The sequence below is a fragment of the Lutjanus erythropterus genome, chromosome 9, assembly GCF_056507025.1.
Source record: "Lutjanus erythropterus isolate fLutEry1 chromosome 9, fLutEry1.hap2, whole genome shotgun sequence".
In the NCBI taxonomy this organism is placed as follows: domain Eukaryota; kingdom Metazoa; phylum Chordata; class Actinopteri; order Lutjaniformes; family Lutjanidae; genus Lutjanus; species Lutjanus erythropterus.
Window position 1 is genome coordinate 13,462,378 of NC_139325.1, and position 13,987 is coordinate 13,476,364.

Below are 13,987 nucleotides of genomic sequence, written 5' to 3' on the forward strand. Positions count from 1 at the left end.
GAGCGTTGAGAGATGACTGATTAGACAGAGCTACTTTGTGTGTGTGTGTGTGTGTGTGTGTGTGTGTGTTTGTGCGCGCACTTGTGTGTGTGTGCGCACTTGTGTGTTTGTGAGTGTTTCCAGTGAAGTTGTAATCATGATCAGTGATGCTTTCCTGAAGTGAATCAGTATTGCACAACTGGCACAAAATTCACACTTATTCTGTTTTCATTCTGTTTTCTGTTTTCAAGTCTCTTGGTTGCCATCAGAAATCAGTAGCTCTTTCTCCTTGTGTCATTTTGTTAACTACATTTGACGCATGGTTTTGTTCTATTCAAGTGTCCAAGTGAGCTGTGACGGAGTGACTGTGAGTCAGCATGAGCAATACTGGGATGCTGAAACTGAAGCAGATAAATGGAATTCAGCCATCATTCATTTAATCTGCCACGAGAAGCTTATAATGGTAAAATGTTATATGTCTTTTCAGGCCAATTCATATGCTCTATTTTAGAACCCGTCCAAAACTTTTTGTTGCTATACAAATCATTTATATTTTTAAATCACTTTTAAATCACTTTTTTAGGACTTATTGAAATGTTTTCTTATATTTTCTTTCTTTTTATTGTTAACTATTGAGCTACACTGCACTTTAATCTTGATTTTCCATTGATTTGTACTGTTTTACACAAGTTTCTTGTTTCAGTGCACAAATGATAAATTACATGTACAGCGATACTGATATTGAGCCATATAGCTGTGATAGGCCTAAAATATTGGGCCAGAAATATTGGTTCTAGTACATTTCTATGCACCACTTACTTAAATCAAAGTTTTACATTAATTAAATTCTTTAAAGTCTATTTGTTTTGACTTTAACTTGACTACTAATACAAAACCTTCTGTCTGAAAAAGATTAAATGTAGCCCAAGTATATCTGGCATTCAAAGGTTGCAGAGAGGGTGTCACTGAGGTTTGTTGACGTCTGCATCCTCAAGGAAGTTCCTTTTTCGGCACAGATAAATTGTGGCTAACAATGTGGTGAATTTGGCATGCAGTGTGTCCGTGTTCTTGAGAAGAATGTCACCATTTTTAAATGAGAGAGGAAAAATGATGGAATGATAAAACTATCTTTGCACATCTCTTCTCTTTCCCCTGGGGGGGCTGCCTCCCCTGCTTTCATCCAGCTGCCTGGAGGGAGAATGAGGGAACGAACAGGAGGACGGACAGCAAAGAAAAACAGAGTAGATGCTGAAAAAAAGACAGAAAATATTGAGAAAAAAATATAATAATACATACAGAGATAAAGGTATGGCATGTGTGTATGGACAAAAGTGAGTCACAGGAAAGGAATGAGAGAGGGACAGACGTCATTCAGTCTTCATGAACGACCAATAGTAACTCTGTTGGGGTAAAAGGAGGGATGAAAGAGTAGTCCATCTCTCTTGTCCTCCCTCCCCACCCCTTTCTTGTTTCCTGACATGGTCTTGACTGTGGCCCTATATAACCTCTGACACAGACCCGCTCCTGTCACAGTTATGTTGGGACATGAAACAACAGGTCTCTGCATATTAATGTGAGAGTTACAGATATTTGAGGCTTTTTCTTTGTGGTGCAGTTTTTTAGTTAGTTTTAAATTTTATCAGACAACTTCTGTTCAAGTTCAGCATTCTGACTAGAAAACTCAGACTCAACAGACAAACTGCAGAGCATTGATTTGAATTCATTTAGGATTGGCAGCAAAGGTGAATATGATGAACCAATCAGCTTTCATCTTAAGAACGGCCTCATTGCTGCTGCTGCTGATGATGTATGGCACAGGTAAGATCTGTTTATATTATTTAGATTTTAATTAGAAAAACAGTGTTGAAATAATAAGTTTTGACATATATATATATCATGGCTGAAATACTGTGAGCAAAGGTTCAAGTGTAAGCACTCAATAACCCAGGAGTTGAGTTTCTGTTGGATTCTACATGTTTGAATGTTTTTTTTAAAGAGATGTTAAAATTTCTCCCTGCAGGTAGAAAAGCTGATAAATTTAGCTGTAAAAGTTCAACATGGTCTACATTTTTTTGGTTATAGAATATGATAAATCAGCATAATACACTAACTAAATGATTAGAAATTTTAATTTAAAGTTAACATTTTTGTTTGTGTGTTTATTTCAAATGATTATGATGTGCAGGTATTTTAAACCACATCTGACTTTTTTGCAGCATGCACGAGTTTTCTGTCATAATGTAATCAGATAACTCATGCCTGGATACTCATGATATGTCAGTCCATTTTCTATGTTTAAAAATGACAAATAACAACACTCACTGCTCCGTGGCTCTAAATGTTTATTTCTATTATGATGTGGATGTTAAATCAATCTGTTTCATCCATCAGCTTTCCCCACAGAGCACTAGAAAATTATTATTTCTACTGTCATTTTCAGGGTTGAAAGGTGTTGTGCATGTGGTTGAAAACATTACACACCAATGTTGTAGACCACTAAATCTAACAAACATTTAAGTGGTTGACCAAATGTGCATTACTAGATTAGTTTTCACTGCATGGTTTTTTGTAATAAAATGAAAGGCAGAAACAGGTGTCAAAGAAAAAGCTTCTCTTCTCTTCTTCTAGATGCAAAGATGGAGATCATCACCAGCAAACAAGATGTTCAGGTGGGACAAGAGATCTTACTGTTGTGTAAAGGTGAGTCATTTCAGTTTCATGTGATGATGAATTAAACTTCTTCATGTAAATGAAATGTTTCAGGAAAAAAAAAGCTCAACGTTTATTTTCCCTCCATTTGTTCCTCCTCCTTCCCTTCTCTTCTCCTGCTCCTCTCAGCTGGGGGAGAGGGAGACATAACGTGGCAAAAGGATGGTGAAGACATTGATGAAGAGAAGGTTTCCCCGAATGATGAAACCTCCTCCAAACTGGTCATTAAGCAGTCTACTATGCAGGATGCGGGCAAATATACCTGTCTCTGTGAATTTGACAGCGGCCACAGTGATAGCACTTCCATACAGGTGTTTGTTTATGGTACGTAACTGCTGGATGCACACACACACACACACACACACACACACACACACACACACACACACACACACACACACACACACACACTTGTATGGTCAGCTGTTGCTGAGCCTGTCCAGTGCAACAGATCTTTTATTTAGCTTTAAATTGGTTCATTGAGGTCTTGTCCCTGAACTAAACATAATTTATTTTGTTGATGAAATCACTCACTCACTTGCTGTGTTTCATGCAAAATAAGCACCTTTTTCTTTTTTTTTGACAGAGGGTCCATCATTTGGTCACACCACCACCTACTATGAGTTTCTGGAGGGCACTGAGGGTGAGGTGCCATGCCTGGTGACTGGCAAGCCAGCAGTGGATGTTCGCTGGCTCAGAAACAAGCAAGAAATCCCCTCCTTTGGTAGGACCAACCCCTTATCTTTAGATTTCATTCGTCAATATTTCCATCAGGTCATCTTCACAGTAATACAGTTTGTATTTGACTGAGAACTTGCTTTTTACCCACAATGAAATATTATTTTGACATCCTACAGAAATATATTTCAGATTTGTCTCTGTATGTTGTTGCTTTACAAGTATACTGGATGCAGACAGATAACTGTTATTTATTTTTTATTTGTTTGTCTTTGCCTTTACATCTGTTCATCACTCACTTGCCATCTGTTTGTGTGTCTTCCTCTCACCTCAGCGGGAAGGCGTGTGCGTCAGCAGTCTAATAACACACTCTATTTTGAAAAAGTGAAAAGAGAGGATGCTGGGACATATACATGTCAGGCCCAGATCAGAGGAAGGACCATCACTTCAGAACTCAACTTCTCTGTTGTCATCATTGGTCAGTTTCTTTTACACATCAGTATCAAATATTGAATCACATAGTGGCCAGGGGTTTGAAAGATGATTTATGACACAAAGATCCTTTCTTACCTTCTCTTGCAAAACCTGATGTGTTACATACAGTGAGAGTGTAATGTTCAATTCTTCTTCTTCTTCACTTGTTAATAAACTCATTTTATAGTTACATTATATACATTTTATTTACCATAATATATTATAAGTGTAATTTCAGTATAATTTTTCCTAAAATACACATTCCCTCCTGCAGTTCCTCCTACTGTGCATCTGAAAGAAGTGGAGAAAAAAGTGTTGGCTGGACCAGAAACTAATGTTTCCTTGTTGTGTTTGGTGGATGGTCTGCCAAAACCCAACATCACCTGGACCATGTAAGTCCTGACTTTTAGAGAGCTGGTTACATCTTTTCAGTATCTCCATAAATTGTGTTCACTAAAGCACACTAAATCAACTAAACTCAATTTAAAAGGTTGCTGTAAACAGCTTTCACACAAGACTTTTAATGTGAACAGTAAATCATTTTCAGATGGTTCAACCTAGAAATGTAAGGTCCTTGAACATAAAATGAATGATTAGTTTAAAGTCATGTTTGAGTTTTGTTTACAAAAAACTGAGTTAAATTTACTGAACTTGACAAAACATAGTTCAAACTATGAAAAGGAAGAGTCTTGGGAAAGTTTTAACTCTCACACAGTGCATGCTGGGAAGTCTGCTAATATGCTGCACCTGCACCCTAAAACAAACGTTGCTTCAACTACTTTTTCCTAAATTGTATGTATAAATAAATCAGAAGTTGGTAAAAACACTGGAACTTGCTGCAGTTTCACAGAAGTGATTTGTTGTTAATTGAACTAATTGAGTTTTATAGCCTTTATACATTTTGTAAAATGAACTCAAAAATCTAAACTTGTTGACATTTTGACAGTCCTTAACATTTATTTAGCATTATGCATCAGCATGTTGATGATGGTCAATTATAATTTAGCTGATCTAAACCTGTTTCTCTCTAATTCTTTTACATCACAACAAAAGTCTAATGATGTACAGTAAAAGTTATCTTTTAGTTTGCACCACAGTTCATTGCTATTTTTCATTTCAGAACAATCTATCATCAGAAACAAAACTGTCATTTTGTGCCGCTGACTCTAAGGATTGCTAATGTAGTATAAAATCTTTTCTGTGTGCTGGTGGGTGTATGGAGAAGAATTTCCTCATCAGCTTTGTTAATGTTCTGTGGTATCGTCTGCAAATATCTGAATGCCATAATGCTGTCTTTTAAATACATATAAATGACAAATTGCCACAGCATTACCCAGTGTGTATTTTGCTCTGCCTTTCTTCCTCCCAGGCCAACAATGTTTGACCCTTCACACCATCATTTTAACTCGGACCGCAGCCAGCTGACTATAAGGTCTGTTGTCAGGACCGACCATGGAGAGTACATCTGCACCGCCACCAACAAGATAAATGAGAGCAGCGATACCATCCTGCTTCATGTTTTCGGTTAGTTCTAGTTTGTCATTAACACCCTCAACACTAATCTGCTTTTCAACCATGATGACCTCCTACTTTATACAGCTGGATGTGTTGCTCAACATTTCTAGAGAGTTTTTCTTCTTAACACATAATACATGTTAGAAAATCATAACACAGGCTGAAAATGTGAAAAACTGGGAAATATGTAGCACTGAACTCTGGAGTTGCATTGGTAAAACTGTTGTTCACCATTTCTGTGTTAAGTTTTTTTTGGTGGGACCTGAAATATATGCTGAAGCCATGGTTCCTCAACACCATATAAGGCCAACTCCCCCACCCCCACAACCCTTCCTAACAGTCACTTATTAACATATCTTAAGCGGCTCTCGCAGTCCAAATCAGCCTAGCAGTTCACTTCAGTTCCAACAAACCAATGTATAAGAAAAAAATACCATCTGATTTTGAGACCTAATTTTCAGTATTTAGCAGTTCTTTCAATCATTCAAATTTGGCTGGGTGGTTAATACCACATTCCTGTGGTGTGACGAACTCACATGATCTTCAAAATTGTAATGAGGTGGTTATTGCTATAAATAAAAGAAATGTTTTATTGCAGAGGCACCAGAGGTGTTTGTGTCAGAAGAACAACGGAGTGTGTCAGTGAATGAGCGTGTATCTGTGTCCTGTAACGTCTCTGGCCATCCTCAGCCTGAGCTACACTGGCTCAACAAGCACAATGGAAAGTCACTGGTACGTATGTATGAACACTTACACACTAAAATGTGCAGTTTTTAGTTCTATGATTTGGCGAACAGCACTCCAGTCAGCTCCTTGTTACTGTCTAACTAACATTAGCACAGTGCAGCTACTCCAGCAACATGTAATATGAGCATATGTTTTGCCATATGCATGAGTGAATATTTTTTCTTTTGTGCCTCCCTCTGTCAGGACTCTACCTCTGGTCGTGTCCGTGTTGTTGATGGTGCATTGGTGATTGAGGAGATGATGCCCTCTGATGGTGGACTGTATTCCTGCATGGCTGTCAGCTCATCTGGAAATGCATCAAGAGATGTTGCAATATACAGTAAGAGTTTATGCCTATTAGTGTGTATTATGATGCACATTGAACTGCAAAATCAATTGCCCTTTGGGGACAAATTAAGTAGAATGTTAATTTTGTTTTTCCTTCTTTAATTTTCTCTTCTTAACCCACAGCCCAACCTGGCCCTCCTCACTACCCGCCAGTCTCACCTGGACCAACCTCAGTCCGCTTCTCCCTCAAAACCCCACCCATCAGTGGAGGGACACCAATCACAAGTTATGTTCTGCAGTGGAGGCAAAGTGCAAATGAAAAGTGGAATGAGATCGCAGTCCCAATATCAGGTAAAGCACATTTGCTCTTCAAAAAGGCCTTGCAGTTGTTTATTTTGACTGTCTTGAGAAAATCAGTCAGTGAATCGTTTCTACCATACCTTCATTCTGCTATAAATACCTTACCTATACATTTATTTATGTGGATTAGCTGATATTTTGTTTTGTGTGTCTGTTTGCTGTTGTAGGTCCCCTAGCTATCACCAAACTCAAGCAGTACACTTTGTACTCAGTACGTCTGGCTGCCTCAAATGCAGTGGGAGTGGGACAGTTCTCAGAACCAAAGACTGTCCGCACGGAGGGAATACGTAAGTGATACACATACTGACAACACATTAGCAACACACACCATAACAATATATCATGTATTTATGAGTGGACCATTAACTGGATGTGCAGCTGTTTTGTGTGTGATATTTGTATATTTGTATGAATGATGAACATTTATTTATGGACCATGTACAATATGTGTCAGTGTTCATGCATTCCACATGTGTATGTGTTAAATATGTCTAGCAAGTAAGGCTTCTCCTCCTTCTTTGTCATCACTTATTTTTCTTTTTCATTTGTCATGCAACCATCATCATCATAATATTTCCATGACATCATCATCCACTGCCTGATGTTCATTCATGCTGCTGATGACATCATGTAATCCACTGTGATCCATCCTCAGTGGGTAAAGAAAACACACAGCGATCTATTAAATATGAAATAATAAACTGACATGCTCAGTTGACCTGTTTGTAGCCTATTTCAGAATCAGAATCAGAAATACTGAGAGGAAATTGGAGGAAACCAGAGGAAATTGGGTTAAGTTACAGCTGTTACCGTAGAAATATATATGTGCATACAGAACGTATAAGAACAAAGAAATAATAGGTATGTAAAAATATGTGCATTATACTGCAATATATGACGATAATGTACATAAGCAACAAAGTTGAAAAAATAGGTCTATAAATAAGTAAATTAAAATTCCAGAATATTATAAACAAATAAGGGTATTAGTTGAAAATGACAGTATAAATGCAGTATTGATGTCGATGTATACCAAAGTATTGCAAAGTAGAATTAGTATTGCACAGTGCAATGTTTGCACAAATTTTGCACAGTTGAAGATATAAATGAAAATTAAATTATTGGTTTCAGCTGCTGATATATCTAAATCCAAAGATGAGGTGTTAGTTATTATTCATGACCTATGCATGGTCGTCTGTTGTCTCTGCTTCCTGTCTGTAGGTGAACCAGACAGTCCGGTTTTGTTGGTGGATAAGATGAAAGTGGAGAAGAACTCCTTCTCTGTCCCTCTTACACAGCTTGAAGATGGTGGAACTCCCCTGCAGAACTTCCACATACGATACAAACAGGTAAGAGTCTGTCTCTGTGTGTGAATTGCTCTTCTTTGGTCCTTTTGTTTCCCGTCAGTCCTCCTTCATGCTCTCTCCTCATGCTCTCTCAGGATAAAGAGGGGACTGACTGGAAAGAGATGCAACTGCCGTCCGACATTAACTCCATCTCCCTTAAAGACCTGTCTTTCGGCTCAGCCTATCAACTGGAAGTTACAGCGGTCAATGCTAATGGTTCCTCCATCCCTACCATGTTCAACTTCACCATCGGAGAAGAGCCTGGTATGTGGCTTCCCACACCACACACTGTCCTGACCTGAATTGTGCCTGAAACTGTGAAAGTTATTTGCCATAAATCATCTCTCTCACCTTTCCCTCCGTTCAAAGTGACCAGCCGCAGTATGACCAAGGGCAGCGTGATTGGCATCGTCATGGTGATCTTTCTGGTGGTGTTCCTGGTGGTTGACGCCACCTGCTGCTACAGAAATCACTGTGGCCTGCTCATGTCCATCTATGTGAAAGTCTTTGGACAGAAAGCCCCGGGCCTCAAAATGCTTGAAGATGGAGAGGGAGCCACTAATGGGTAAGTAGCTGTTGAAAAATGTTTTCACAAAATGTAATCTTTTTTTGTCCGTCACCAAGCTGACATCATCATATTTCAAATCTTGTGTGTGTGTGTGTGTGTGTGTGTGTGTGTGTGTGTGTGTGCAGAGACGTGAAACTGAAGGGCATATCCACTCCAAGAGGCAGCATGCAACAGGCGGGGGTTCAGACACTCACTAAGGATGGGGGCCAGCTCACAGAGGTCACCTGCGACAAAGCCTCCCTTACCAAACATGAGTATGTTCATTTGCTCCCATATTGAACTAACCACCTCACCTTTGTTTAAATACCTGCTATGGGCCATTTCCTTTTACTTTGACATCTAAGCAAGATCCATGCAGGAATGAGCAGTAAACCTATACTTCCATAAATGTTTTTCCAGAATCAATGTGAACAAATTTATGTCTCATCCCTCATACACAGAACTGTTGGATAAATTGATAACAGCTAAAAATGTGCAATAGAACATACAAAAAAGTTTTGAGGACCTTTCTGTTGAAGTCAAAGACTACATTTAATTAAGAGCAAAATATCACCACAAATATCTACTCAGTTTCTCTCTGGCAACAATATCCATATGGAAAAGATATATATACATTTAACTAAATATTTATGTTTTTCTGAAACTTTTAAGTAGTATATCATATAGTCAAATCAGATACAAGATCATATGTAAATGTATGTATTATGAAACTTCCAATAACTTAGAATAACCACATAAAGTATCATTATCATCATAATCAGAACAAAAAACATACACAAAATGGTATATATTTATAGAGGAAAAAGTATATGTCTTTAAACCTGAGACATGTTTAAATGTTTAATTAAAGGAGAAATATGCAATATATTTACTGTACTAATCACTGTACTAATGATCATGATATGTAGTCAGAGATTAGGGAAAGAAGCCAAGTTGAAATACTGGCTTCTCTGACTACAACAGTACAGCCAGCACGTTCTCCTCTGAAATTTCCATTCTGGCGCAGAATGTCTGTTTTTGTTTGCATGTCTCGCATTAATAAGAATTTAATAATCACCAAATGAGTTGTTGTCTGCTTATGAGAAATCCATAATAATCTTTTAGAGGGAGTAGATGTTTATAATGGTTAAAATGAGCAATATATTAATGGAGTCTGGCAGGCAGTAAGGCAGACAGTCACTGAACTCCAACTCCAGAGTATATATTTTCAGAGCAGTGGGCTTCTGTTTTCAGGATAACAGGCTGAACTTTACGATGACAGACAACTGACAGTTATAAACAGCTGATCAACTTATATTTGTCTAGTTGTAATGTTGTATGAGGAGGAGGGCAGGGGAAATAACTTACTTCAATCATAAATCATACATTAAATAGGATTCAACCTATTTAATAGACCTTCTATGGCTTCAAGTCACTATTTGGACAGCTGTACTCATTTTTGAATGCTTGAGTCTTGCTCCTTTAAAAACTACAAAGTAACATTTCTGCTTATTTAAGCAGTGGTATGAAGACCCAATCTATACCACAGAGTAAATTTCACATTGAACTGTGTTGATTTTTTTTTCTTTACATTTTTTATACCAATATCTCACTGATGAATTATTTCTTTCCCACAGGAAAATACAGCCCCATGCCGATGCATGAGGCCAGGAAACTGGAGAAATATGACGCGTGAACCAACTAGTAGATAATGTATAGACCACAAGAGAAGATATGAAACAATTGCTCTGACTCTGAACAACCAGCCATCTCTACATTGGATACAGCTGCCGTGGGAATGGTCAGACATTACCAAGAGATCGCAGGGGAAATACTGATGTTGTTGACGTCTGTTCAAAGTGGGTTGTGTCAGATTTTCAGTCTGTGGTGTTGGACCTCATGTTGAAAAATCTTCCAGTTAGCTGACATGAAGACTGACAGAGGCCACAGGCAGGATGACACATCGTCTTGCAGTCTTTTTGTTGTTCTGTCTGCTCTGATTTAGGTTAATTCAAGATACTAAGTCTCACAGGGTAATCTTGATGTCTGTGTTTTACAGGGTAAATCTATCAGTGTTATAAATTAATCCTCACATTGCTATATTTTCACAACAAATGTTTACTCCATTTTGAATGTTGTACACAGACACAAGGTCTCATTTTATTTTTACTTTCTCTGACTAGTATCATGGATATCCTGTGTGTCCTGTTTTTTTTCATATATCTTTTTATTGTTATTAATAGTGCATTGTGGCTGCTCCTCTGATGGTTATGCAGGGCTAGACATCTTATTTTTTGACTTTTAATAACACTGTATCTGATACTGACCAGTATTTTGAACCAATTTAAAAGGCATTTCAGCTTAAACTAAACCTAAACTAAACTAACCTTAATGTCATTTTTATGCACTGATATTTATTGTTTTTAAACTATACATGAGAGATATCAATGATGAGAGGCTTTGATCTTGAAGCTACATTTTTCGTTGTAACCAGCTTTACTGATCAGCACTTTTTTCTGAAAGAATTTTTATACGGTCGGCAACAAACACTGGCCACATAGGGGACCTTTTGAGAGAACCTCCTACAAAGTACCTGTGATAATAGGCGACATGGAAAACATATATACACCCAACAATTTTGACTAACATTGTAAGTTATTTTGTATTTATGGTCATATTATTACTGACAGTATTCAAATATGTTCAAGTGAAAATGTTTCAAGTCAAATATTTAAATCAGTTGCCGCTTTTTTATTTTGAAGTATGTCATGTTTGCAAATCACCTGACCATATTAATGAAGTGTTTTCATATTGTTGTAATATTGTTTTGAACACTGTACATGGCTGTACATAGTAATGTTGTTTATCTTTGTGTTTGATAAAATCATGGACTGTACAACAGCTTCATGTGTTTTGTGCTCACCAAATGAATGATTGTTTTCTCATTTTAGTCGCATCTCATCATCACACACAGTAAAATATTTAACACAGAGTGGAAAATGTTTTGGTTTTTAATGGCTGCACAAATTCTGAAAATCAGAATTGCCTTCAGTATCTACTCAGAGAGCCATATGTTCCTTTTAAAACAGCTGAATTTGTCCCGTGGGTGACTAAAAACAACAGAAAATAGAAATTATGCTATCATCATATTAAATTTTTAGCTGAAGCTGCCTGCAAACTATGCCGTAGGCCAGTTCTCAAACCCTGTCTTTACACTGTCAAACTTTTTTTGAGGTTGAAGCTGAAGGCAAGCTTTGTTGCCTCTGCATTTTGGTGGGTTTATAATGAAGCACTGCAAATGTCTTTTGAAAGGAGTGTAGATACAGTGGAAGAGAGGTTATTTAGTCTACTCTAGTCTAGTAGACTTATTGATCTTTTATCTGACTGACGTTTGTGCAAGTTAGAATCTATGGCCCCGACCATGGTTCTGAAATATCAAGAATTTTGCTGTGTTGATAAATTCATGTTGCTGTCCACGGTGCTGAAGTAGCAGCAGTCAAATCATTTTCTATCTATCTATCTATCTATCTATCTATCTATCTATCTATCTACAATTGTCTGTAAAGTATATACTAGAAATACTCAATTCTATCTTGTAGGTTATCTATTCTGTAGCAGAGGCTTTCAGTTTTTCTCAGCCAAGGATCCCTTACAAAATAGAAAAACATGACCTTCAAGCAGCCTGAGGGTGAGTAGATAATGTCTGAATTTTCATTTTTGGGTAAACATTTTTTGGTATACAATAAGAAATATAAAATATATTTGTCTTATGTATGCACTACGAGTGAAACAAACGCTGTTGATGTGTGTTTTTATGTATGTTATGGATGTTTTGTGCTTACATGGTGCAAATATTTTTAATACATGTTCCAAGGGACATAAAGAGGTCTCTCGAGGTATATATGTATTTTTAAGGGGCCTTGGCTGAGAAATAATTGGGATCCTCTGATTTCAAGCGAGAGAACTGAATAAGTACTACTTGGCGGCTGCAGCAGCTGTGATATGATGTGTTTTTGTGTCCGCCCCCTGTCTGATACGTTCCTGCTGACTAGAAGCACATGATCAGGCGTGTTTACACCTGCAGTGACAGACACACAGCGCTAACACTGACTGTGTCACTGATAGGGAAGCCCGCTCTTGAAAGAAGATAAGAAGCAACGCTGTCGTGAGACGATATTGTTAAGCGGACGCTGACAGGGACTTGGTAAGTTAGCTTTATTAGCCAGACTGTGTTTGTCCCTTCAGTCTGTGATGATAGGAGGCTGTCGCCTCTTCCGTAGCAGCAGCTGCTAGCTTAGCTTAGCATGCTACCGTTTGTCAGCTCGCTGCTGCAGCATCAGCACACAACCAGGTTAAGCTAGTTATTTAATCACATGACCAGCTACAAAAGACGTGACTCTAAGGGCCTTACCTTTTTAATGATATTGTAATGTAGTTTTGTCATCTTAAAAGTCATCATATGAGTTAGCCGCTTCGTATTAGTAGCTAAATAAGTGGCTTGAACAGGTAACTAGTTTACAGCGTAGAGATCTGAAGTGACAGTGAGATTTTAATGCAAAGTCTGTTCATCCAAGTAGACTACAGTAGCTTTGGTTGAAGACAGTAATGCTTGCTGTAACGGTGGTGAAGCTGTCACAGAGGTCAGTGTCAACTTTAGCCCTTCATCACCATCATCCTCTGGCTGGTCTGCTGTCATTAGTCAGCCACTGCTTCTCAGTGTCAGTCATGTGAAAGAGAGAAGTAATATGAAACTTGTATGAAAAGTTTGTCCTCAGAAAGCTGCTGTGCTTTGACTTTTCTAGCACATCATTCACCCTATACACACGTATACAACTACATTGGCATCATGTGCTCTTTGGCTTGGTAACAACCCCGTTTTAAAGGGACAGTTCACCCCAAAATCAAAAAATAAATAAGGTCTCCCTTACCTGTAGTGTTATTTATCAGTCAACATTGGAGCTATAGAAGAGATGTCTTAGCTATACTAATATATGATTTGACAGATTACATCAAAGCATTTATAATTTGAGTTCTTAGGCAAAATGCTATATAAAAGACCACGTATGTTTATTTATATATCTGAAATGTGAAAAGTCAGAATTGCACTTTGTTTTCCTTGAAATAGTGACATCAATTAGATTTGCTCATGAATATTAAATTGTCCATCTTTGCTCACTACATCTTAGACTTTATTATCCTTAAGTTAGCATACAGTACAGGTTATATGAACTTCTTAAAATACAAAAATGGGAAACTACTGGTTGTCTTAGTATCGGCTAGAGCAGCAACTAACAATTATTTTCACAGTCGATTAATCAGTTAATAGTATTTGCTTATAAGATGTTGAAATATGATATAAATGTTA

The 13,987-nt window shown here is 37.7% G+C and overlaps 1 protein-coding gene across 1 annotated transcript; it reads left to right on the top strand.

The window, feature by feature from the left end:
* The first annotated feature begins 1,526 nt into the window (after positions 1-1,526).
* Positions 1,527-11,521, top strand: LOC146321161 (neural cell adhesion molecule 1-like). Its single transcript, XM_084726200.1, has 16 exons — positions 1,527-1,797; positions 2,608-2,679; positions 2,818-3,012; positions 3,275-3,412; positions 3,701-3,844; positions 4,115-4,232; positions 5,210-5,364; positions 5,954-6,087; positions 6,286-6,421; positions 6,553-6,720; positions 6,897-7,016; positions 7,951-8,078; positions 8,171-8,339; positions 8,445-8,640; positions 8,769-8,897; positions 10,260-11,521. Exons 1-16 carry the CDS (start codon positions 1,728-1,730, stop codon positions 10,285-10,287), a joined length of 2,100 nt encoding a protein of 699 aa, XP_084582326.1. The 5' UTR covers positions 1,527-1,727; the 3' UTR covers positions 10,288-11,521.
* Positions 11,522-13,987: the final 2,466 nt, after the last annotated feature.